The following is a 27,233-nucleotide window of genomic DNA, read 5'->3' as shown; positions in this document are numbered from 1 at the left end:
TGCAAATATGGAGGTCCCAACGCAAAACCTTTGGTCCTTCTGCTCCAGGAGACGCTAGGAATGAGTAAGAGAAAGTGAGCAAGAAGGACCTGGAGAGGCCAAGGCCGTTTGGGCACTAAACATCCTATTTGCTTGGCTCTCCCTCACATGAGTTCCTGGACGATACAAAATTATAACACAAAACCCAAAGTTCAGCACGCATTTTGTTAGGCTACTTTAGTCGCTTAAAAAAAAAAAAAAAGTGCAAATGCGGACTCCTGTGTAAATCTGATTTGCCATGCGAGGCCAAGCTTGTTTTATTACATACATTCTGCATTCTAAGAACTAATAACTTCATATTGTAAACATCAAGCATACAGAGTTAAAATTCAAGGCCACATTCTATCATTGATTGTCTCTTTTGTCGTGTATCTTTGGCTGGCCGAGATCAACTCGTAGTGTATAAATGCATAAGTTATATAATTATTATATAAAAAGGAAAAAAAAAAAACAAAACAAAACAAAACAATTGACTTGTATACTTCATTCTGACAAACGCACAGCGTTCGCGACTCGAAAGGAAAACCGGAGCCTCCGCCTAACCCAATGCCTAGGTGGTTTCGGATGGCAGCAGCCAAGAAGGCCGCCTCTTACCTGACCCAGTGGGGAGCAGAGCCCCCACATCATGATGAGGTCCCGAATGTTTCTTTTAAATATCAGACAATTCCAGTTAAAATTTTCTTTTGACAAACAAACAAAAAAAAAGAGAGATGCATATTTTTTGTTTCTGCATTCTACTACGTCCCCCTCCCGTCCTCCTCCACCGTGCGGTACTCTTCCTCTTAACACTGCGTGTGGTAGAACACTGACCAATGAACCCGCAAGTCTCCTCCACTCGATTCTCCAGTCTTCGTACTGTCCTAAATCCAGTCTCTACTGCTTGACAAGTGTCTCTCCCCACCCTGTGGCCTCCTCCTCGGCTCCCTCCTCTTCCACCTTCTCCAGCCCTCCATCTACACCACTCGCTCGTTGTCCGCACACACGTTCGCAGCCCCGCCGCCCCGCCGGGCTCGCAGTTCTCAGGATGCTGTCAAGGGGTTGGCAGCTTTGGGTCACCTTCACAGCTGGCGACAGCTGGTGGCTCTCCACCCAATGGAATGAATCGGATTTCACCCCAAACAGCAAGTGCTGCTGAGTTCCACATGGCCGTCTGTTCACAGGCCAGTCTCTCTTTCTTTCTCTTTCTTTCGTCCTTTTTCAAATTTTTGATATGTTTCTATTTTTAAATACAGGTAGTTTTCTTAAAATGACATTTCAATGGTATGTTAGGTCAAGACATTGTTACCGTGTTACCACTATTGCTTTGCTTTCACCCCCCCTCCCCATTTGCATGAGCAGGACCCCAAACTTTTCTCTGGAGTTTGTACACTCCTTAAGAACACTTTCTTTGGCACTTTGTCCTTGTGACTCCATGCTTCTACTTACAACGTCTCTTATAAGCTTGGTCCACACGTGGTATGTCCATGTACATTACATCTGTAGCATCCTCTTTGTTCCTGTAGTAATACTTTAGTAATCCCCTCCCACTAAGAGTCTTTGGATCTCTTCCCTGGCTTCCTTCCCCAGCGCCAGTCAGGCTTTTTCATTCCTCTTGAGGCACTTTTGATTCACGTTCTCCAATAGAGTTTGTGGCAATTTCTTGGTGATCGTATGCTGTTGGGAAAGGCCTCCGTCAGGGCTCTAGTAGTAGGTGCCCAGATGAGAAGGCATATGGCTGGCTGGAAGCCTAGTGTTGGGGTAGATACCTCCAGTTGGCGAATTCCAGTAGGGGTTCGGGGCGGCGAAAAAACTGGATGATGTCACAGGGAGGGCAGGGGGGTGCGGAGCCACAAAGTTCATCTTCTGTGGGTGGGCGTGATAGGAGCCCATGTAAGGGAGGTCCGAGGGGTACTTGTACAGAGATGATTCTGGAGGGTGGGGTTGCAGGGCCTGGGCGATCCCATGGAAGTCAAACTTGTAGGCGTAGCGCTTCCCATGGACTTTGGTCATGATATTTTTGTCATAGTAGTAACGGAGGGCGCGGCTGAGTTTATCGTAGTTCATATTGGGTTTGCTCTTCCGTTCTCCCCAGCGCCGGGCAACCTCATCAGGATCGGTCATCTTGAATTCCCCATTGGTGCCTTCCCAGGTGATGCAGTTAGAGTTTGAGCTATCTGACAGGAGCTCCAGGAGAAACTGCCAAAGCTGGATCTGTCCACTCCCTAAGGAGGTGGGAAAAGGAAACGGGACACCAGTGAGAACAGGCTCTGAGCTAACAGCATTGTTTCTCCAGCAACAGAAGTGGGTGCTGGTGCTGTGCCATGCAAATCCCCTTAACCCGGCCTGTGCACCCATCCCTTAGCTGCTGTGGGTGGCCACAGCTCTTGTCCCAAGGCCTCCATCCCCCTTCTCCAGAAAACTGGCCTTGGCTGAACAGGAGATGCTTGAACCACCCCAGGTAGCCCATGGTCAGAGGGGCTGACACCATGGGCCAGAGGCAGGTCTCCTTGCTCCGGGAGGGGCTGATTCTGTGATGCTGTTCAAACTCTAGAGCTCCTCGTGGGACCAGACCATGGCAAGGTTCTGTTTAAGGCCACCAGCCCCCATAGCCTGAGCCCTGCACTATCCTGCTTCATCGCCACCTCTCTCCCTAAAACCTCCACTTAATTGATCACTTGGCACAAGTATATCCTTATCGCAAGCTCCGTGTCTAGGGGATCTGACCCGGGGTGAGGATCCTTGGAGACTATCAGGGGGATCCACAGATCCAAGTTCTTTATAAAATGCAAAGAATTCCTATGGCACAAAGTTTAGGTTGGTCCCATCTATTTCTGACTTCCTTAGAAGAATAGCCAAGTCAACTTTGCGTTTCAGAGGCAAAAGCGTTTATTTTTCCTATTTTGTGAGGCAAAAAGTGCCATTATGTTGATGGCAATAATGACTTAATACCATTTATATTGGCTAGGTCAAGTAAAATAATAAAAGTCAGATTTAGGAAATGAACTTCTAAAAGTTTATGGAAAAACATGGAGAATGGAAGTAAACACCGTTATTTCTAACATAACATTTTGCTGGCACCCAGAAAGCAATTCTGTCAAAACTTTTCCTAGAACAGAATTAACCCACTCAGAATGAGGAAGTTTAGAAAAAAGTTGGCTCTTTTTCAAACCAGATCACCTATTTCCAGTACTTAGGCAACTGCATCGTAACGGAAATCCACGTGTTGCCCCTGCATTGCGATGCCAATTGTGTTCAGAAGAGTTTTCAGAAGAACGGCAGTGGTGCGTGGCTGCAAGCCATTTCGGGGGGACCAAGCAAGACTCCAGCTTCATCAGTGAGATCTCATATAGCTAGGGGTGCACGGTCAGAATTTTTTTGATCCCATTGGAGACATGTGGATGTGGCTTTTAGGTTTTATTAAATTCCGAGAAAAACCCAGGCCCAAGATTCTAGCCACCCTGTTACACTACTTTAAGATGATTTATGGCTTCCCACAGGAGGGAAGCATGTAAATATCAACAGCAATCTGGAGCACCAGGAGAAGCTAAGATGTGCTGAACAGATTTTAGAAGCTTTAAAAGCAACTAAGAGGCATGTCTTTTCCCCCAAACTCCAGCTACAGCACTGCCTTGGGCTTATACCAAAAAGATTACTTTATGTTACAATATCAGTAAATATCAATAGATGTGATAAAATGATTAAGGTAACTTTAACTGGCAACTCTTCAGGGAACTGATGTCATGTAAAGGTCAATTATAAATGTTTTTTTTTCCTAAATCCTCCCCTCTCACTAGCTCCCTATATAAACTGTCCAACTCGTAAATCCTTGTTTCCGCATTGGCTACATGGAAATGGGTATGTTTGTGAATTCATCCATACAATAGCATCGTGAGAAAGGTCAGCCTTTTCTCAATGTGTTCTGGAAAATTATCATTTTCAGTCTCACAACACATTTGAAATATATTAACAGCTTGTCGCTCATCTCAATGGAAGCGTATGCTTTTTCCGAACCACATATTCAAACTGTTCCCAATCAAGTTTTGTTGCCCCCAACATCTTATTAATATGCATTTTAAAAAATACAAAGAATGGTATGAGAAAGCCATATGGTTTTAGTATAGATATTGTAACCAAAGGATTACTACTTGAAAAAGATTCCATATAGGACCTGGGAATAGGGAAAAACATGGATTTTTTATTTAACATTCCAATGTATGCTTCAATGTAAACACATAGACTTGTCTGAAAATAAATATTCACTGTCAACCTTCTCCCACAGAGAGAGCAGTTCCACAGATTTTGCATAAATACACAGACCTTCCTAAATAGCCAGAAAAATACTTGGTATTTATTCAAACCTTGGCATTGTTCTTAGGAATCTATCCCTGGCCTACTTCCTTTGTAAACGTGTATGGGAGAACAAGTGGACAAAAGTGGTTTCCTATCTCTCCTGCTCCTGAAGGAGGAAGTCAGGGACCTAAGTTCATGGCTGGAAATTCAAAAATGAGCAATTTCTTACTAGACCATGTTACCCATTAGCCAGGCTCAGGCCTCTGAGCATTTCAAGGGTATATGAAAATAAGAGATCTATAAACAAAATTCATCAGCTTCCAAACCTGAGAACAAATGCAAAAATGCAAAATTGCCTCCTGTATAAATAAATGTTACAAAATACAACATGATGTCAAGCTTATTAATTGTTAAATGTAATATTCATAACAAAATTTGTTATATTTGCGGTATATAGGGCAGATTTTCTCGCTGTGCAGAAATTGTCAAGGATACACCGTGGCTGCTGAGAACTCAGCCAATGGTAGGTTAATGAAGTTCCCTGTGGCCACAAATTTCAAAAGCAGTTTATTAAAACAGTAACATTTTGATAAAGTTACATCTCAGAACATCTAATAGGGAATCCAAAACAAGGATAGGAAGCCTTAGAGGGGCCTGAGTTGCTCACCGGCCAAGCCAACAAGTGGAAGAGAAGCTCTAACATTTGGGATCTGCCCTCCAGCAGCCCTGCTACCTCCCTCTGGTCCCTCACCTTCCTTCCGGAAAACTCTTCACATCTGTTTTCTTGCCCTATCTCGGTGGCAGCCTTACAACATCAGAGGGGAGTAGCAATTTTTGCCCTGGTTTTGTCCAGGATTAACCCAAAAGCCAGGACTGGTTAGAAACACAAAGATATCGGCTGCCCACCCCCAGAAGAGCCCAATGGGATGAAGGGGGGAGGGATGCAGCCTGGAATAGAAAAATGCAATCCTTTAATTTTTAGAAGGAAAGTGGTCTCTTAATACAATTAAAAGAAGAGAAATAACAGTAGCAAAACGACTGAACTGAAAAAGGCAAAATATCTAAAAGGTTTCTAAAGCACGGAGAAGCAGGGCTGGGAATGACTCAGCAGCTGTGGCTCCAGTGGGGTGGGGATCCCCAGAGCAGGACAGAGCAGGCACCTCCCAACAGAGGGCAAAGAGAGCAGAGACGGGCCCAATAGGCACCACGGTGGCAGCCATCTGGGGACCCTTTGCTGGGCACGCTGCAGAGAAACAGGTGCACACAGCCTGGCCCCTCCACCATGTTAAGCTCCAGGTGGCAGGCATGTCCCAGGCTTGGTATAGCTCACACAAGACTTAGGAGAGTGCAGGGCACTAGGGTGGTCGGAAGCACCACTTTGGAATCATCACCGCTTCTGCTGAATCCTGGCGCTGGCACACATGGGACCTCAGGCAACTCACCCAATTCTCTGTGCCTCAGTGCCTACATCTGTAAACTGGGGGTGACTGCAATGCTACTATCTGGCTGGGTCACTATGAGGATAAACTCAGTCATGAGGGGGTCTCATCATGATTTGTCTGAGCAGAAAATCAGAGTTGAAAGAGAGGCACACACCATGCCTATAGCTACAAGCTGACAAAAGGAAGCCAAATGTCCCCCCATGCAGCCTTCATTGGCTGTGAAGGACTTTGAACCATGTTCTCAGGGCTGGCCGGTGGCCACTGAGAGCCTACCATGTGCCAAGCACTGTTCTGAACATTTGATATTTTTAATCCCCATCGGTTCATCTGACAGCCCATTGTAGAGGTGAGGAAATTAGAGCCCAGAAAACAGACCGATTTCTGACTTATTCTGTCCAAGGTCAGCAAGGGTTGAAACCCAGCCTCCAAGCTTGGACGCCAAATCACAGCATAAACCATTGCTCTCAGGTCTGAGTTTCTGCGCACACCTCCACACTCCTAACTCCTCTCCAGGTTGTCCCTTCCCTGGGCCTGGAGCTTGGGAGGTTCCCAGTGGGAGACTGGACACTCCTACCTTCTAACAAATGGCAAAACATCCCAGAACATTGGTTTCTGGGTATGCATGAAGCTGGATACATTTCATGCCCATCATTAAAGAGCATCCAGTTAACATCGAGGGAGCCCCTGCACACCACCTGAGAAAGTGCTTATTCATGGAAAGGCAACTTCAGTTCATTAGAGAAGCTACAGTAGATGTGCAGCCATCCTGATGCGACATAAAGCTGCTGCATGGCGTATATGTGGTCCCTGTCCTAATTATGCAGGGACATACCTCTCAGCAGGAGAAATACGGCCCATCCAATGCACATCAAATAACTCTCATTGAGACATTGAGATGCTGTGATGATCTTGCGCATTTATACACTATGATGTCACCTTTCCATTTAAAATGATTAAGAAGAGTTTGCATGGTACAAAGAGCAAAGGCAGCAATTTTCAGTAATGAAGGATTTATTCACCAGAGAATGAGAAAACAGAATCAAACAGGAAGAGATGTTCTCATTCACAGAAAGATAAAAGACATTCCGGTTTGTGGGGAGAAGGCCACACGAATACAACTGAGGTGTGTGGCCCAAGGAGAGATGAAGAGAGAAGGTCTAATTCATTGTAAACTGAGGAACAGAAATCTTTACCTTCCAGCCCCGGGTGGGGATGTTGCTACTCTCCCCAGGGCCAGTGAGGATGGTCTTTGTGATACAAAGTGCAGTCTTCACCCGCCAGTCCTGAGCTGCTGACCCACTATGGACCGAGATGTTTTCCTGGCGCTTAAAGAGTCCTTGAACTAAATGGAAACCCCTCCCTTCTACTCTCTTGGCGTCCCTTCTCCAAGCCGTGTCTCCTCCCTCTTGCCTATCCAGAGGCGATGTAGGGCAAGGAAATGAAACCAGGCCTTGGAGACAGAGAGTCAGGGCTCAAATCCCACCTCCCTTCTTATTGGCTGTGTGACCCAGGGAAAGTTACCTAATGTCTCTGGACCTCTGATTCCTCTTCTGTAGGATGAAGATAATGAGCCGCCAGGGCTGTCATGTGGCGGCGCCAACACAGGAGCGCCTGCCCAGGCATTACACAGGGTGGGAGCTATTTGTTATTTCACATTATTGTACTAACGTCCCCAGAGTGCTTCCGCTTCCGGGCCTTTCCTCTTTCTAATCTATCCTGAACACTGCAGCCAGATCAGTCTTCCTGAAGCACAACTGATAATAGTCATCTCAAAACATAGTAATCATTTTTATTTGAACAGTTATGCAGCGGTCATAGGGATGAGGGAGGAACCAGGGACCCAGGCGCCTTGGCCACCAGTTGGATGCTCACTGAAGAGACAACAAGCACCTGTGGCTCCATGAACAGTGGACAGGGCTGTCATCACCCATGTTTATTTCTCTGCCAAAATATAAGGTCCCTGAGGGTCAAGGATGCTATCTCCTTATTCCTTGCCATTCATTTCTTCAACAAATAATGGTTGAGCACCTGGTCCAGTCCCCAGGGTGCAGTAGTAAACAAAACAGCCCCTTCTAACTGCTCAGATGCCTAAAAGGTATTTGCTGAACTGGTTAATGGTACCTAAAATTGAATGCCAAAGCTGAAGACACTCAATAATGATGATATTTCATGTTCTCAAAATATAGATTCCCTTGTGGGGATGCATGCTGATTGAATCTGGACTCCTCGGTTTCTAACCCTGTTTGGGCCTCAGTGTTTAGGAAATATACATTCCAGCTTGTACTTGCAATATGCCTGTCATCTTGGCATTTGAATGTGCTGTTGAGAATACACAGCATATGCCATGAATTTCTGAAGTTGATGCCAGCACAGCTGGTTCTAATCTGAATACAAACAAATAAAACAGTTTGGTGGGCACTGAAATGTAATGACAGGTGATAATCCCTGGCAAGGTACGGGTCACAAGTGGGCCAATTAGGGACTCGCACTTGGTGCTAGCCTCTAAGTTCAAAAACAGGCTATTCACTGACGATGATCCTAAATCTGATGCCTCATGGTTGTAATTACGGTTCTCCTTTTCAAGATATTATTTGATCAGTTTGTGTGATAGGCTGAACTGTGTTCCCCCAAAATGCATATGCTGGAATCCTAACCTCCAGGATCTCAGAATGTGACCTTATTTGGAAATAGGGTCTTTGCAGAGGTGACCAAGTGAACCTTACGCCAGGGTATGTTCTAATCCAATATGACTGGGGTCCTTATAAAGGGAAATTTGGACCCAGAAACACATGAACAGAGGAGACAGGTAAAAGAGATACAAGGATACAATGACCATTGACAAGCCAAGGAGAGACGTCTGGAACAGATCCGTCCTTCACAGCCCTCAGACGGAACACCAACCCTGCCTGACACCTGACTTCTGGCCTCCAGACTGTGAGATAATAAATGTCTGTTGTGTAAACCCCCTGTTTGTGACATTTTGTTATGGCGGCCCTAGGAAACCAATATGGCTTAGATTAGGTGATACTGCTCTTTGCTGAAGCTAAAGTCTTAATTTATAACATGACCCATTTTTTTCTACTTTGGCAAATAATCCAGTGAGATCTAAAACTCAACTTTGTTCAGTTGAAGGGATTTCTCACCGATACAAGTTCATCTTTCAAAACAGCCACTGCCAAAAAGGTAACTATAAGGAGCAAAACCACCAGCATTATCTCACCTGGATTGGCAAGGCGGCTACTTGTTGGTCCAAGAATCTGATAAGGATCTACAGCAAAAAAAAAAAAAAAAGAAGTCAAATCTCAGAGACCTAGTCATGACTCGGTATGATGTCACTACAGGCATAATGCTGACCCACTTGCGTTTCCAGATTTCAGAGTTGAACACACCAAAGTTACCCAGTACCACTTCCTGTATTGAATAAGATGTCACATGGAATCTGAGAGAAGTTTCTTGTTAAAGGCCTCTTAAGCTAGTGGCCAAGCACAGATTTGGCTCAGAGCTCCCGACACCTGGCACTCTCCATCCCTGGACATAAACTGGGCAAACGTGTTACATCCCCACTTGGCCTGGCCCGGGGGCCACATTGCCTGTGTTGTTCAGCACACTGGCACTATCAGCTGTCTACTGTGCTCCACACTGGGCCTGGCACAAATGCTGGCATGCTGCACATGACCTGAAGGTGAAAAGAAAAGAACTCATCTGTCACAAAGACACAGCCTGTGTGCCACAGGGTGTTTTTTCCATATTTACTGCATAGGTTTTGGAAATGTTTTAGCAAAATCTCAAGTTATCTCTAGTGAAAAGACTGATGATTTGGTTCACATTTTATACATGGAACCATGAAAAAGAAGACAAAATTCCATCAATTTCATTTAGAAAGTAACACATTTTAGAAATATGCTACTAAACCAACTTCTTTTTTGATGGCCAGGATGTTCCCTGAAACATACCTAACTGAGGACGCTGGTCTTCAGTTTTGGGCACTGCGGAAGGAGATGGTTGAGCAGCTGAAAATCCAAAAACAAAAGACAGAGTTAGCTGTAGCTTCTATTTGGCCACTAGTCTTTGATGCTGTTATATTACCATCCCATCCATTATCTTAGTTATTAACATAATAGTCTTACTCTTATACATAACATCTTAGTCCTATAAGCAGCATTTAACAGCAAGAAAATTTCCTTTGTAATGAAACCAAATATTGACATTGTGACATAAAAAGAGAGGACACTTCCGTTATTTGAAAAATATACAGCACTGTTTCTGAAACTAAAAAAAAAAAAAAAAAAAACTTCTTTTGAGAAACCAATGAAAATGAATCATAGTCTAAATGAAACAGAAAGAGAAATCACTAGGAAAATAAAGCTAGGGATACTTTTAAAACATGGCCAAGATTAGGAAATCACCCAGTATTTAATCTGTGTGCAGAAATCTCATGACACTTGCCTTTGCCCATGTTGAAACACATCATTTGTTTCTTTTTGTTATAAAAATATAGAAGTAGGTATAACCCCAGCAGAAAAAAAATCATTGCACTTAAAGATCAGTTGCATTTTGCTGCCACTGGAACAAACATTTTATGCATTAAAAAAAAGCATAGATTTGCTGCCACTGGAACAAACATTTTATGCATTAAAAAAAAGCATAGATTTGCTGCAGAAATCATTGTGTTCTATTAATGGTTATCTGCTGCCTAGTGACCTGCAGATTCAAGCAGCTGAGCCAACACTGTACCTTTTGACTGGGGGGTGGGGTGGCCGTGACTAGTCCAGGCTGATCTCCTGGGTGGGTCATAAGGTAAATCTGCAAAGACAAATAAATTGACTGAAAGATCAATAATGTAATTTTATAATAGAGGTTTTGTGTTCTGTGTTTTTTGTGAATATTGTGACTTTTGTGTATATGAGAATAAATATTGTGGAAGAAAATCCAGTAATTCAAAGAAATACCCAACCTGTATCCCATTAGATTTGGGTTTTGTTTTGTTTTTAAAGATTTTATTTATCCATATGAGAGAGAGAGAGAGAGAGAGAGAGAGAGAGAGAGAGAGAGAGAGGCAGAGACATAGGCAGAGGGAGAAGAAGGCTCCATGCGGGGAGCCTGATGTGGGACTCGATCCCAGGACCCCAGGATCATGCCCTGGGCTGAAGGCAGTGTTAAAACCACTGAGCCACCTGGGCTGCCCAGGTTTGGGTTTTACTTAGAAATTATTGTTTTGTTTATTTTATTGATCTAATATTTTTACCCATTGATCTGACAACTCGCACTGACAGACTCTTGCAGGGTTTGCTGAGTCTTCCAAGGAAACTCCTTACAATCACAGGTCAAGACCATTTTTTAGAATTTCTAACAATCTACTTTGACCCGCTTCCATCTGCGACCAACTTAAACTCATCCCTTTGTTATCTTCATGAACCATCCAGAACAGTGCTCACAGATTTGATAAGCCCACCAATTCTTGCTTGAGGTCGGCCCCTAAGTCCACCAACTGACACTCGTGTTCCTTTCTCTTCCCCCTTGGAAATGGGCATGGTCATCCTATCTGTCAGCTGGCTCTCTCAATGACCCCTCATTTTCTTTTTATAATCTCACCCACTTATATTACACCAGTCTTAAGTGTCCAGTTATTTTCCTATGTCAGTATCTACTTTCTCTTTTTCTCTAAGTGAATTTAGAATTTATCTAAAAGAATTTCATGAAATCAACTGCAAGACTGAAATAGTATTGCCCATGCAACACATTAACGATGAGCATAAGAGCCGAAGCATATACCAATGATTTCTTTGTATTTGCAATGCATTATCATTTGTCTCATAAATCTTCATTGCACTTTACAATGCAAACTTTACTTCTGCATCCTCAGTGCAAGTTCTATTAATGATTATGAAGACTCTAAGTCATTTCAAGGTTCTTTCAAAAATATACTCCCACATTACCACACATAGTCTTGTATACATAAAATGATTTCTACATGAAATCTCATTAAAGAACCACTTCAAAACTATGTCTTCTTAAATTGATGGGTACCCAGTTCAATGCCATGTGTCATTCTGAGCCAACTGAAAGCCAAAGCCAGATACTTCAGGTATTTCTGTTGCCAGACACCTGGAAATCACTGTAAAATCTCACTTGAAGGGCAGTGCAATTTGTTTGAAGCCTCTCTTTAAACAGAGGATTTGACCCTGCTTTAGACTGGTAGTTTGACCAGTCTTCAGAAAGTCTGACTCCGTTAAAAGAAGATGCATCTCTTCCTATTTTTGGATCCCAAAGAGAATACCACTGAAATGCAACGTGAAATTCAACACAGAATTGCCTTAATTTATTTGGTCTGTTTGGCTACAAGCATCTCAACCAGTGTGGTCTATGAAATCCTACCCTCTATAGCTTTGGTTGAGTTAGATAATTTTTCTTTGTAAACTCTTCCACTGGCATTTTTGCAGTTTGGACCATAAGCCTCTTCCCACTCAGCTCCTCAGATTCTCACTTTTCTGGTGCTGGGGTTGCCCATGGGAATTAAATCTGCAGCCGCTATCAATTTACAACTGTATTTCAACTTAAGTCTCTGGGAGCACTTTGCACGTGGAGACTTATCCAGTTGCATTTTGTCTAAAACATGGTCAGCCAGTTTCAGTTTGAGAATTGTCTCAGAAAGAAAACTGGACCAGCAAGGCAACTATAACAACTTGCTTCTAGGCAGGAATCTGTGTTCCTACAGATAATAATCTGAAAATTATTATCTGAACGTGTCAGTACAAATGAATAAATGCACGCAAAGAGCTGTAATTTGGGTTTCACCAGAGAGAATGCTAAGAGAATGAACAGCGAACGTCAGTAGATTGGTCCACTACCACTTTAAACATAAAAGTATTGCTCATGAAATGTGGCTGAAAAAAATTAAACACCCAACTACTAAGAGAAAAATATTTTGAAACTTTTTATTCATAAATCCTTCTTAGGATGTATAACCATGTTCCATCCTCCCTTGAAAATAAGTCAGGACCTAAACAACACCAAGTCTGATTTTTAGCCAAGAATTTGAGATGTTTATATGAACAATGATTAACATGTTCATAAACATATTGCCATGGAAGATAAGTAGGCTTTTGTTTTCGTTCATGAAATTCTGGTCCAATGTTGCCTTATCAGCTACCGCTCACGCACTGTGGGCACTGAGCCCCCCCTCTAGTGGGGGGGCGGGGAAGGGACACCGGGGAAAGATTGAATGAAGCCACAGTGAGACAGGAGGTCATGAGGGGGGCCCCTCCAGCCACACCTCCCACCCCACAGCATGGCCAGCTCTGGGCAGTCCTACTCCTGGGCTGTTTGAGAAATTACGACTCCATGCACATTTGCGATGTGTCCCTAACAATAGGACATAGAACTTCTACTAAGAACAGATTTTACATTTAATTTTTGGCATACATTTCAATATACTCTCCATTTCTCTTGAACCGTGATCTTTGAGGTAATTAACTCATACGCTTGGCAGAAGGTCCCATGTCAGAGAAGGGCTGCTTTCTGGCATCAGTTCCATTTTTTCCTATGTGTTTTAGAAACTGAAATTTATAAAAGCCATTCATGGGCAGCTTAGGGTTGCCACAGAAATGTGCTTGATGCCATGATCCAGATCAAAAAGCACAAAACTAAAAATAGGGAGTTTTACTGGTTTTGGGTCCCTCCATACCAGCACTTTATTTACTGGGAGCTGGAATTGGTTCCCAGTGAATCTAGATAATATATATATTCTATTCTCCTTCCTGTGTTAAGTCCACCAAGTTTTGTACTCCGCTTTCATCAAGCTTAGAGATGAACATCCTCTAGCCCTCACCAAGTCCACTTGCTCACTTTATTTTTTTAATGGACCAGAACTTGGACCATGGAAAAGCTCATCATCATTCTGCAGGATCCATGCCATGTTTGCAAAGTAGTGCTAAAGGGCCCTGGCTGAGCTGGGAGGGAAAAGATGAGATCTGCCTGCTATCAGTGAACCTAGATGCTAATGTGAAGACAGACCAAGAGCTATTGTCCAGGACCAACCAATAAAGCCATACTCAATGGAAAGAAGTTTTGGAGTCAACCCTAATGTGATTAAGTCATTCATTCTCCTTGTTTTCCTCCAGACCCTCCTACAGTATTCTAATATCCTCTATCAAAGACATAGAGATCTGGGAACATCTTGCATTCCTGTATCACGTAGCTTGTGCAGATCTCTGTGGTAATAGTCTAGCCAGGGGGAAAGCAAAGAGTGCATTTTTGGCCATGAGCTGGCATACAGGTTTTATATAGCACCTGATAGAGGAGAACATGCATAGCTGCACTGCCTTGCCACTCGACTGGTAACAATGAATATCACTAGGTTGAGAACTCTGATGGAGTCATTTAAGTTTCTGAGAAACCCTAGAAGAGCTCCAGCTGAAAAGCGAAAATCAAGGCTATATTTGCTGGCTCAACCCTCCAGTCTCTTTTGATAACATTCAAGATGGGTGTCACAGTACACGGACTGTGTGCTAATGGAGTAGGAGAGACAAGATTACAGAATGGCCCTGATGGCACACACCAGAGCTTTCCTATGAACGGGGCCATGGCTCCAAAAGGCATGTGTTTGAGAAGGAAAGAAGGTACTTACAGGAGAGAAGGAGAAAGGGTTTCTAGTAGTTACAACTGACACAACCCAAAAAAACATGAAGCACCATAAAATAATGACCACAAAAAACAGAATGTAAAACGATATGCCTATGTGCCAACAATTTATAAGAGTAGGTAGAAGAGAGATGGATCTAAATGCTAACCTAACAAAGGGATCACGAAAGAGTGTGCATTTTGAATCAGGAACATTTGGGAAAAACAAATAGAAGCAAGCCTGGGAAGAGAAGAAGATAAATGAACAGAGCAGTAATATGTCCACGTGTCCTTGTCTGTGAAGTCAGTAAACAGTCTTGGACAGCTGTGGGGTAAGACTTAAATGACACACGACTTGACTGGGTAAGCAGTCAGCAGACTCAGGAATCAGTGACGCATTTGGGAAGGAAGGCTAGGAAAGAAGGGAAAAGTAGACTGGGACCAGCAGCTCAGGGATGGGTCACTCAAGGCAGAAAGAAGGGAGGGGGCAGGACATGTGGGGAGGGGGCCTGCGAAGTAGGACCCGGCAGGATGGCTGGAACAAGTACCCTGTTCCCACGGCTGTGGGGTTAGAGAATGGAGTGGCCATGAAGGTCACAATTCAGCAAACCAAGAGGGCAGGGAATGGGGAACTCGGGTCTCTATCCCCAAGGGCCCAAGAACCTCTCCCAGGGAGACAACCAGCAACCACCTCTTCTGACAGCACAGGAGCACAGCTGGATCCTCAGTGCTGCTCTGGGAACTGCCCTGTTTCCCCAGAGCCAGTGCAAGCTTTTCACCTGCACCGTAAAGGGCTTTCTGACTCAAAAGAGCATTCCTTCAAGGTTGATCCTTGCCTCCCACCTAGTAGGGAAGTAAGTCTCTTCTCCAAGGCTGAAACCTAGAATCTGGCTTTCAGCAAATAGTCCTGGCTTGCTGGGTTTGACTCTTTATAGCTCACATATCAATGTGTATGTATCTCCCTTGACAATCACAGCAGCGGCTATCAAAACAGGTATTTTTGATACAAACGGAGTCTTAGGAATGGACTTCCCTGGTATGGAGGTATGGAGGTGTGTGATCTCTTCCAGGTCACACACAAATTATGGCCCCAAGGAAGAGCCTTATCAGAGCTCTGGAAGGTGCACCTGACTTTGCCACATGTCCTCCCCAGGGCTGAAGCACAGAGGGGTGTCCCAGCCATCACCTCCCAGCCTCCCCCTCTCTATACACCTGGGAGGCTGTATCTTCCAAATCTACATGTCCTAAAATATGAAAAAATAGTTGTTCCAGGATCCACTGTCCTATGCAGCAACAAGCAACCAGCTAGCTGGTCTGACCACTGGGCTTTATCAATGGATTTGGCTAATGTTGTGGTCTTTTGACCAAACTCCCACACTAGCTCACAATCCCTGGATTTTGTGACTTAGAGGCACCTATGAGGCAGCTTCAAACAAACAAGCAAGCAAGCAAACAAGCCCTGGCCCACCATTTTAGATAGGTTCCTTTTTTTTTTTTTTTAAGTATGGATGGAAATGTTTTTTTTTGTTGTTGTTGTTATTGTTTTTTGTTGTTGTTTTGGAAATATTTTTTAAATGCTCACAAAAATCTTTGTGATTTTCCTATACTTCTGTTTGTTTTCCCAAGGATGCATTTATTAGAGGTAAATAGCAGGGTTTTTCACAGTCTGGCTCACTCTGGATCCTGGGTCTTGTTCCCTATTAAATGGCCTAGGCCGTCTCTACAATGGCAGAGGTAACTGAGCACTTTGGCTAAGCCTTTCCGCCACAATCCCTGGGAGCAGTGGGGCAAACCCTTCATCCAAGATTAGAGAAGAGGATAATCGCCAGCCTGAAGGCAGTATGGCTGTGACAGAGCAGTGTCGGGGTGGGAGCAATGTTGAAAAGCTCCTTCACTCTTGCTATTTAGCTCACTGATCCCGTCCTTCTCACTGGAAACAGTGGTGCCAAGCTTAGTGCCCTGGACGAATTCAAAATGAGTTCTGAACATGACCCAGAGGTCAAAGGGTGACAGCTTGGGTCTAGGAAGACATGATCCACGAATGAATATGGAAAAACCAGCCCAGTGCCCTGAATGGCCACATCCTCAGTAGCAGGCTGGCAGGTTATCATTTCAAGTCCTGGTGAGGAGACAGGTCTACACCGTGCATACCCTTCTCCTCCTTCCCTACCTGGCACACATCTAATCCTCCATCAGCATGTGGCCCTTCCTCTGGAGAGCATCCTTCTTCCTTTTGTGGGAGGTACATTTGCAAGCCCTCCTGCTCCTACAGTCTCTGCTGTTAGAGGTGGCACCTCCACCGTCAGGCGGGAGCTTCAGGCTAGACGTTCACATGTACGTGTCTGTCTCCGGCTCTGATGCTAGCTCTTATGATTAAATGCTTATGTGTGTGCATCTATCTCTGGCTCTAGGTGGCTCTACTGAAACATCTAGAACTTTGGGCAAAGCACGTACGTGTGCCTGTATGCTGGATCCCATTGTACCCTCCATGGTTGGCATACAGGAAGCACGCCTGGACATCTGTGGAATGAACAGGCCAGCTTTCTGAAGGTGGGATGCTTCCTGAAGCCTGGCTCATCCTCACACTCCCAAAACGTAATATTGTGCTCGTCACTAACAAGCACTTGAATAATATGTACTTTCTGTAAATGGTACATAAATCAACTACCTAGAGAAATCATCAGGAAAGACGTAAAGTAAGGGTCCGATGTAAATTCTATCTATCGCATGCTTCTGCCCTGAATGACTGGCTCTTGGGACATGCTGGGAAGTCGCCATTAGCACCAAGGGCAATGCCTCGTGCGTTGCGTGTTCGCCCAAGGATGTAAATCCTTCCATTACCTCGAGAGCAGACGGGTTCCTGACTGCCAGGCATCCACATGCCATCTTTGCCCATCTGTCTTTGAAAGCAGCTAGTTAAAGGGCTGATCTGTTTTGAATTCTGCAGTCAGGGACCTTCGGTGTGATCTTTGAATGAAATGGTCGGATCGAATTTAGGCTCCCGATCCAGAGGCAGAATGAGATTTCTCAGACTCCCTTCAAACCCAGGATCCGCTCCCTCTGACTCACGTGACTTAGGTCACGGATCTCACGGGACATCCTGGGATGTGTCTCAAGGAACAGATCACACAGGGGCGTTTTCGTACCTGGCCTAGTTGTAATTCTTTGCGTAGCTTCAGGATATACTGAAGTATTTGGGAATATAAAAGCTGCACCCCCTGCAGACGAAAGGAAAGACAAAACATGTGAAGGTCTTTGGCTGTGGTTGTTGATCTCAGCAACAGTGTCAAATCTACTCTGCCCTGTGACACCAAAGGGAGGTGAGCCCCTCTATCCTTCTGTTCCAGACTTCAAGGAGGAAGGGACGAGCACTTGGGGCAGAAGTAGATTCCGACTACGGAAGTGGATGTCAAGCTGTGCCCCATTTGTTATAGTGTCTTGAGTTTTGATTTTATAGCTTCTTGCTGAAGCCCATCTGTGTGTCCCCACCCACTCACCCTAGCCCCACCAGCAATCTCATCTTATTAAGAAAAAAAATTCTATGGTGCATCTTTGCATTTTTAAATTCATAAAAATCCATAAAACATTTTACAGAGCCCTTGCAAAGTCATACCAAAGAATTGCAAAAATTTTGCCAAAGAATATATGGATCTTATTAAAAGTGATTCCACATCTCTATTCAGAGGCATGTTTCCCCTCCTCTCTATCAATGCCCCTGTTGTGAGCAGAAAAAAAAAATCCCTTTCTGCAGTTCAGTCCATTTGGAATTGGTCGTCCTGTTCTTTGACTGCTTTGATGTTTAACAGTGACAACAGTCACAAAAGCAGAGCTTTCTTGAAACTTTCACTCCCTGTTACACATTTTTTAAACAACTGTGAAATTATCAGAAACTGTGGATAGCCCAAAGGTGTTTCCTAAGAGAAGGAAATTACTTTGTCTAAGTTATTTGTTATTCCTGGCCACAAGGTCAAGAATAGGCTGATGCGATAGATAGAATTTGCACACATCAGCCTTGAGAGGCGCACTCATGACTCAAAGCATTTTCTTCCTTACTTTACATTAAAAGCACAAAGTTCTGAATATTGAGGACCAAGATTAAGCAGCAATTTCACTGTAACACTCAAACCTGGACTCACTCACATTACACATTATAAAGTAAACGGGCAAATGGTTGGAACACTGCTGTACTTCCATGGGAGGCTGGCCAAGAACTTGCTTACGAGTGGGTTACCCAAGCCTTGCCAGAACGTGAAGGTTTCCCCCCTAGCCTGGGTGGTGGCAGAGGGTCCCTGCAGCTGATACAGCGGGGTGAGCAGCCTGTGGCCATGCTTCTGTAGTGGTCTCTATCTGGAGGGAGACAGTGGATGCCAGCCGGGAGCACATCATCTGCAGAAAGCCAACTTCTACTATAAGGGCAGTGGTGGGGGGGGGGGGGAGGTTAGCAGGGACGAAGCATCCTGTTAGACTCTACTAGGCTCAGGCAATAAATAAAGAAAATGCAGAATCTGTGGTTAGAGGCAGAACAGCAGTATTGGGTTAGTAACCAATTTCATATCCTCCAAAATTGTAACGCAGCTTCCCTTTCGACAGAAGCTCACAGAAAGTGACCAATGAGCGTTCCTTCCTGCTGCCTTTTGCAAATGTCCAAAGTCTTTGCAAGAAGATTCGACTCGAGACAAGTCAAATGTCCTGAAACTTTTCCTAAAAGGAATAAATAAAAACTGCCTGTCCTGAGACACATTCCTTTAAGAACAAAAATGAAAAAAGGGTGGGGGGGAGGAATACTAAGGGCCCTTTTATATTGAACATGCTTTTAGTTTCTACAGTCTACAGTCAGCACAGCGTATATTTGAGGACAAACAGCAGCAGATTATAATCCAGCCAACGTGAGCTAAGGCCATGGCTAAAGGCTAGTTCTGCACGGCTCTGTTACAAGAAGTCCTCTGATGGTCAAGGGGAGGGGGGCGTGCTCGGAAACCAAGGGGCACCCCCTGCCTTTGGCGCTGGTTCCTCCAGCAGCCAGAGCCTCCTGCACAGCCAGAAGCCCTCAACCATCCTGTGTTCTGTCTTCCTGACCGCTCTGAAGGTCCTGCGATCCAGCCTGAGAGCATGCAACCTGGAGCCAAGACCCTACGTTTGTCCTGTGGGGTAGGGGCGGGGCCAGCATTACCTGTGTTTCTAGCATGCATTAACCGTGGAGAGTTTTGTAAGGCTTTATCAACATCATCTGAAGTCAAATGTGGAAGAGGAGCTACAAAACAAAACAAAAAAGCAACATCAAAATGAAAAAAAAAAAGAGAATTACCTTCTTTTAAAAAAAGAAGAGAAAAGGAAGAAAAACACCTCCCCACTCCCACCCTAGTATCGTGGGCTGCTTGGAAATCTCTCCATGGCCCTGCTGCTTGTTAGCGTGTTAAAACCTAGGTGGGCCCATATTTAATTCAGGGAATGAGTGATCGAGATGCCAGGCAAAGCATTTACACCAGAGTTCACAACCCCCCACTACTGCGCTACTTCCATCTCCCGCTATCCATGCTTGATGCCTGAAAAATTAAAGCATGCAGCAAACTTCGTGGATTCATGCCTCTGATTGCCAATATGCCATTCCCCTTGTCAGGTGAGCCACATCTCACGATCCCAAATGGAAACCTCCCTCCTTTTGTGTTCAGGTGGGATCTGGGGGAGACCCAGTTTAGCCTTAGGGAGGATAAACCCCCTAATTCCCATCAGAGAGGGGCCTTTCTGTCTGTTGCTGTTTCGGGGTGGGGCACTATGGAGACTCAGTCATGTGTGACCAGACAAAGCTTTGCTTCTCTCTGCCATGTGATCTTCTTGCTGGACGTGACCCTGGTGGAGGCAGCTGAAATCCAATGTGACTTTGGGGCTCCTGGGGCACGCGCTGGCTGCTTCTTACCACGTTCGCCTAAATCACGGCCTGGTAAGCATTTGGTCCTCTCAGACCCTAACTGAGAACTACTAGGACAGGAAGAAGCTGTCAACAGACTGTTTTGAACCTTCTCCACTTGGGTTAGCCAGAACCAGCACGACAGTGACCTCTGCCCCGAGCGGGGACCATCTTACTCTCTCTGAGGTAGTGCAGGTGGGAGAGAAGGATGTCAGCGTTGTAGCTCGGGGTGAGCCTCTGGAAGTCGTCCTTGGTCATCTTGCACAGTTCCTTTCCATCAATGTTCTGGAACAGCAAGATGTCAACATCTGGAAGGCCGTATTCTTTCACTGCCCACTCCAGCCACTGCCGAACGTGGTCCGTGCTCCACAGCGTGGGATCTGAAAGGGGAAGGAGCATAACCCATCAGTTGCCGTGGACACATTCCCAGGGCAGAGTCACGTCCCAGGCGAGGCCCCCAGCAGTCGCAGCTTTCCAGAGCAGCCCCTTTTCCACCCCCGCTGTCGCAGGAGAAGAGCCTCCAGCCAGGCTCAGGGACCTGTCACAAGGTGTCTGGGGGAAAGACGAAAACACAACTGACCCAACAGGCAGAGATCACTGCCTTTAAAGTGAATCGTTCTGGAAAGTCTAGGACTATTCCCACCACTTGGCCCTGTGGTTGCTCAGGAAATCGAAAGTTTCACTTGGGGATGGATTGTTTTTATTCTTTTTTTTTTTCCATTTACTTTTGCTTTTATGTATTTATTTTTTTAATTTTTATTTATTTATGATAGTCACACACACACACACACAGAGAGAGAGAGAGAGAGAGAGAGAGAGAGAGAGGGAGAGGCAGAGACACAGGCAGAGGGAGAAACAGGCTCCATGCACCGGGAGCCCGACGTGGGATTCGATCCCGGGTCTCCAGGATCGCGCCCTGGGCCAAAGGCAGGGGCTAAACCACTGCGCCACCCAGGGATCCCTACTTTTATGTATTTAAAAATGAAAAAAAAATGGCAACTTTCTTTCCTTATTAAACCATGGGCATCTTTATATGAAAATAGAGTTCACAACACACATGGGGAAGGTGTTAATTACTGTCACACCAGAAAGTATTTGTACAAAATACTGAAGACTCCTGACCACAAAATTGGAAGTAAAGTGTAGGTAAACCAAAACCCTAACACCTCCGATGAGCTAGCATTTCTAGGAGAGAGCTGTCAGTTAGTCACTTGCTTTTCCCGCAGAAACTCTGGTTTTGCACCTAGTTGGCACTGCAGGGGTAGGGGACGGGCTGGGGGACTTTCTCACTCCACAGCTGCAGCACACAAACACCCCAAGGCATGCAGGCAATGCCACACATGGGAGGGGACCCCGTGGGATCCCAGATGGCACAGCCCTGGGGAAAATCCCCATGGAAATACAGCCGGAACTGCCCCCACAGGAACAGTCCGGGTAGAGGGATATTCAAGGTCCCCAGATACTGGCAGATGGGAGACACTCAGGCAACCCAGAGTTCAAATCCCAGGGTCTCTCAGTGTGCTGCAACCCCCAGAGACTGCTTCTCCTGTGTCTGTTTTATATGTAAATGAGAGCCTTGACCTTGGCTCTCAGGACAGACCCTTAGAGGTTGGGCATGCCAAGATGCTCTGATCATGAGTGAGAATCTGGTGTAGGGATAAGTCATCCCTTTGAATCACTTCGTGGCTAATAGCTTTAGAAGCTTGTTTGATCTTATGAGTGTTTCAGGCTACTCAGGAGTGGCACATGCTGTGTGCTGTTGGGAGAGACTTCAAGTTTTCAGAAGTAAAGAGCAGTAACAGGGAGAAGTAGCCAGATCCTCACAGCACCAGAGGTCTCGCCTCTTCCCTCCCTGCCTTCCTCCCTTCCTTCCTTTTTCCTTCTCTCTCCTTCTGCCTCCCCTCCCCCTTCCCTTTCACACCCTGTTTCATATCTTTTTAACTGAAAGATTGGATTCAAATCCAATAGAATCCACTCCCTCGCTTTCCCCTCCTGAACATTCCAGAAGCAATCACCATTCTGGACTTGATGCACGCAACACCTCTATGTGTATTTGGATACTGTTACCGTATCAACTATGTGTACTGTGTTTTTAAACTTAACATGAATGGTATCCTGATTTTCTTTTGGCACCCACCACCGTGTTTTCAAGATGGGTTCAAGTTAACACATGTTCAATTGGGTAAGCAGCTCTTGGGCCCCCCCCCACCCGCACAGACCAGTGAACCTCTGAGTGCCCCCCTTCCCGTGCACATGTGAAGGCATCTGCCTTGGTCCACAGCCCTGGCTCCACCCTGGAGTCACGGGGGATGGGAGCACTGAGCCTGGTCTCATCCCAGGAGGTTCTAACTTAATTCTGCTGGAGGGCAGCCCTGGCATCAGAACTATCAAAAGCTCCCCAGGTAACTCTTAGGTGCAGGTGAGGTTCAGATCATCGACCCATGGGCCTCACTGCTTGGAGTGTGGTCCTGGGATCCTGAGGCGTTGATATCACCTGGGAGAGCTACTTCGAAAAGCAGAATCTCAGGTGCCGCTCCCCACCTGTATTTTCATCAGATCCTCAGATGATCCCCATGCAGGTTAAGCACAGGGAAGTGCTGGCCTGAGGGGAGCACCCAGATGTGGAACTGCTGGGCTGTAGGGCAGGCACATGTTCCATTTTTCTGGTTAGGATTGGATTTCAACCAATTTTGTAACACTCACATTCTCAACCAGCCATCAGTGTACAGAATCTGAAAACCCAGGAGAGCTCTGGTTCTGTGCATCTACAGAAACTGAAATGGCAGTGTTGACAGCAAGGTGCGCACATCCCTGTGTAATCCAAACACGCGGAGACACTTTGTTAGTGTGTGAAAATTGAGTGTGTCCACGGGAAGTTAGCTTTGTCTACCATTAAGTTCAGATGGCTCTTTTGCCATTATGTTGGGATTTGACCTTGGGGGAGAAAATGGTCAAAACTCTAGACTATTTTCATAGAAGGTCCTTCTTTCTTCTTTTGCTCATGGCCTGTCACAATTCCTCATGCAGACATGGATCCTTTCAATTCAAGCCCTCATGCCCCTAGGTTCTACGCAGAGGACAGTCACAGCCTCTCAGACAGGTCTTCCCATCCAATATTGAGATGGGTGAGGGTAGCTCACCCTGGCTGAATTTCCAATATTGAGATGGGTGAGGGTAGCTTTCAACATTTTACCATTACCGTTGATTCATGGGATCAAACTTAGGAAGTTCTTTTCTATTAATTTCTCGGGTCATTTCTTTAAATCCCACCATGAGGTATTAGCCAAACCCTTCATATTTGTTTTGTTTTTGCCTTTAACAACCTAGAAGAACTATTTTTTGGGGGGGAGGGGGAGGAGCATCTACTTCCTAGAAATCAGTCCATTCTGAAATTGCATTTTCTTCTCTTAATGGTATAACTAGATATTCTAAAAATGATATATAAACATCTTCCCAAAAGTCATGGACTTCATGATAAAATGGTAAAATGACATCTTAGGAAAACAGCCAAAAAGAGAAGTCTAATCTCTCTGTGGTCCCTTGGTACACTGTTAATTGGCTTCCCTTGTTAAGCCCAGGACTATCACGGCTCATTCAGTTTTCCTTTCGAAGACCTATGGGCAAGACCCCAGAGGCCAATTCCTCGGACCTGCATTGTTCTTATTACGAACATTCTCACTTTGGGTTGGTGAAATGGCTGTTCTCTCGTACTGCTGGCTTGACTATAAATCGCTACCACCTTTCCAACAAACAATTCAGCAATACGTTTGAAATGTCTTTTAAAAAAATGTGTGCATCGTCTCTCAACTAAAAATTCCACTTCTAGAAATTTATCGTAAGGAAATAATAGAGGATGTGCGCAATGATTTATTTTCAAGGATGTCCTTTGTAGTGCTGTTTATAATAGCATAACATTGGAAACACCCTAAATGTCCAACCAAAGAAAACTAGTTAAGTTGCAGCACATTTAGGGATATTCCTGTGATACTTTGAAATGAAAATCATACCGCTGAATCTATTGATATGAAAAAATGCTTAAAGTGGATTAAGTTGAAACCTTTGAAAACATTACTGAAGCATAATTATTGTTGGCGAAGAAATGTAAATATAACCACAGAAAGAATATTGGAGAGCTTGGCAGTAAGATGTCAACTGTTGTCTCTGGGGAGAAGGTGATGGAGATTTTTAGATTTTTTTTCACTAAACTGTATTTTCTGTCCAATAGACATATAATACTTAGGTTTAAAAATTGTTTATAAAAATGTATTCTGCTCCGTTTCAAAATCAAAACAAGATATTACAAAGAATTTATATACATATATATGTTTGTTAAAGTGTTTTTATAAAGCTTTCAAGGGCATGCTATTTTAATCTCACTTTCTTATACAGTTTATTAATGGGGATTGTTTCATTCAAAAAGAATAAAGTTACACAAAGTTGTATTACTCCCGAATCTTTTTAGGAATGGATCTCTGCATCCCTGCCCTACAAGTTTATAAGCAAAGAATAGAAAAACAAACCATGGTCATATGATAGAGTAAATAAGGATGGTCCTTTCTGACCTACTCATGGGGTGCCATTATTCCAGACCTACCCTGGAGGTGTCATAACAGAGAATACTTTTCAAGGGACAAGCCCAATCACCTCAACATGAAGCACAGAAGCCTGAGTTTGCTAGATCCCAGTATCTTCATAGGTGTCATGCTAACCACTCCCCATCCCGTCATCCTACAACCACACACTACTGCCTGCCATCTCCTGAACCACTGCCCCATGCCTGTGCCTAAACACACCCACTGCATGCAGGACTAGCCCCTTCTTAATCCCTTACCTTCCCTCACCACCTCCTTTGGGGATCAGTTCTTGATGCTCTTGAGGGATAAGCACTTATAATGACCCTCTGGGCAGGGAAGTGACAACAAGACTTGCAAGCCCGAATCCTGCACCAACGATAGTCCCACAGTGAGCCCCACCTTCCCCAGCTACCCGGGCCAGGCATGGATGCTGCAGCGGTAGGCAGTGTTTTGTAGAGTTCAGGTCAGTATGTTGGGTCCCAGCTCTCTCTTCAACTCCACAGACACCCCAGTAGTCTCTCGGGTCTCCTCCATGCTCATGGTATATTAGCAAAGCTGTTTTCTTCTGTCCCACCCTGCCATCACAGAAGGGGGCTCACAAGGTCCCACAAGATTCAACAGACCTTACCTCCTTCCCTTATCCCCAACTATGCATACAAAGGAGAAACAGGAGGGAGCCACAGAATGAACCCCAGCCAAGGCATCACCTTTAGCTACGTTTAGGTGTGCCATTCCATACCTTCGGCCTCCAGAGACCAGTGGGGCTCAGGACCCATCACTTGACCTCATGATGAAGCCGGCTATTCCTTCTTCTATGAAACAACATGCAGAATTCAAGGACCTAAAGCATGACTCCCATCAAATGAGGTCTAAGATTAATTAACTCAAGCTAGAAGGATCCAGAGGAGACAAGGAAAAGGAGACCTACCAAGGGAAAAGGCAAAGTTTTCACCAGAAGGGCTTTGCTCGAGACTACATAAATGAAAAGCATTTGACAGGATTCGGGTGACAGAAGCAGAGAAGCCCTTTAGTTTAGGGGAACAGCAAGAGCCCAGCTTCATGCCCGCAGAGGCATGAAACACCTGAGGTGTTGAGGGAGAAGTGAGAAATTGGGTGTGGCTGGAGTAGAGGGCTTGAGAGGGGGCACACAAACACAGAAGGACGGAGATGAAAGTTGGGGTACCATCACAGGGAGTCTTCAGTATCTTGCTAAGAAGCCTGAACTTTATGATTCAGGAATTTCAGAGTCACTGAAAATGTCTGAGGAATCAAATTACAATTACATCAAGCACAGCAACCTCGGTGGTAAAATAAAAGGCTTTATTGGGAGCCAGAATACCAATATTTGGGTTCTGATTCAACGATTTACTAGATGTAAATGCTAACCTTTCTGGATTTTGTTTTCTTTTTCTGTGGGTAATTAAGTGAAATGTTAGGGGACTAGAAAAGTAAATGAGATAATGTATGTGAAAGCACTTTGCCAACAATAACACTGCAGAGAAATAATGCATCCACACAGTGGATTTCACATCACAAACTCTGCTGAGATGGAATAAACAATCTCCTATCTCAGGGCCAGCCTCTTCCTTTAAGCACAAAAGTCTGATTTACGCTTTATTTTGAGAAGCTTTTGGAGGTGCTGCTGTCAGATGAATCACGAACCACTGAAGATAAGTTGTTTTGTTTTCAGCCTCCGGGCCAATTGTTTTGAAAATAGCTGTGTCATCAGTCCACATTTCATGGACATCAAAATGGTAAACCCCATACTCTAAGGGAAAAGGGAAAAAGAAGTCCTCAGTCTCTGAAGCCTCTTATTTGTATCTTTGATTCCATGGTTAATAGCTACAAGTTTTACGAAGGCTATTTTGGTAAGTTGAAGTGAAAAGAAAAATAATAAAGGCGAAGCATAGAGTTCAGGAGTTGCACCATTTAAATTACTGCTGGGGTTGGGGGGTGGCAAGTGGTGCGTGGGTAGAGGGTTGAAATTATTTTTACATTTCCCTGAAACTGTTTTCTGACCTAGTAGCATTCCACCGATGCCAGGAAAATATTAAGTAGATATTTAAATCAGGCAAAAGGATACTGCATTGCCAAAGACGTACTGAATCTTCACGAAATAAAATACCTCATGTGGGCAAACATTCTGTGTCAGAGACCCCCCAGAGGAACGAATAAAAGTCAGGTTAAGCAAGAGTCAAACTGGTGAGAATATAAGCCCTAGTGTCATTTTTCTTGAACAATACTAGCGTAAAATATTGGCTTCCAGATAGAAAAATCACCCTTGTTTAAGAACAAATATCAACACAAATTGTACCGCTAAGCCATATCACAATCCTATGAAGTCTTTATTTATAAAACCAGGCCCTGGGCAAGTCTGCCAATCTC

At 44.6% G+C, this 27,233-nt stretch overlaps 1 protein-coding gene across 5 annotated transcripts in view; it reads right to left on the bottom strand.

Moving 5' to 3' along the window:
• Positions 1-262: 262 nt before the first annotated feature.
• The window catches only part of ERG (ETS transcription factor ERG), a 174,789-nt gene continuing 147,818 nt past the window's right edge, over positions 263-27,233 (bottom strand). For 4 of the 5 annotated variants that reach the window (XM_041734990.1, XM_041734992.1, XM_041734989.1 and 1 more), the window contains exons 4-10: positions 20,451-20,654; positions 19,540-19,620; positions 17,516-17,587; positions 10,485-10,553; positions 9,704-9,760; positions 8,971-9,018; positions 263-2,240 (exon numbers count right to left, since the gene is read on the bottom strand). In XM_041734990.1, coding sequence (XP_041590924.1) covers positions 1,720-2,240; positions 8,971-9,018; positions 9,704-9,760; positions 10,485-10,553; positions 17,516-17,587; positions 19,540-19,620; positions 20,451-20,654 — 1,052 coding nt within the window. In that variant the 3' untranslated portion in view covers positions 263-1,719. The remainder of the gene's footprint in view (positions 2,241-8,970; positions 9,019-9,703; positions 9,761-10,484; positions 10,554-17,515; positions 17,588-19,539; positions 19,621-20,450; positions 20,655-27,233) is intronic. The other variant, XM_041734991.1, reaches the window with a different exon arrangement.

Source organism: Vulpes lagopus, chromosome 20 (assembly GCF_018345385.1).
Source record: "Vulpes lagopus strain Blue_001 chromosome 20, ASM1834538v1, whole genome shotgun sequence".
Lineage (NCBI taxonomy): Eukaryota > Metazoa > Chordata > Mammalia > Carnivora > Canidae > Vulpes > Vulpes lagopus.
This window is presented reverse-complemented; position numbering and strand designations above follow the sequence as displayed.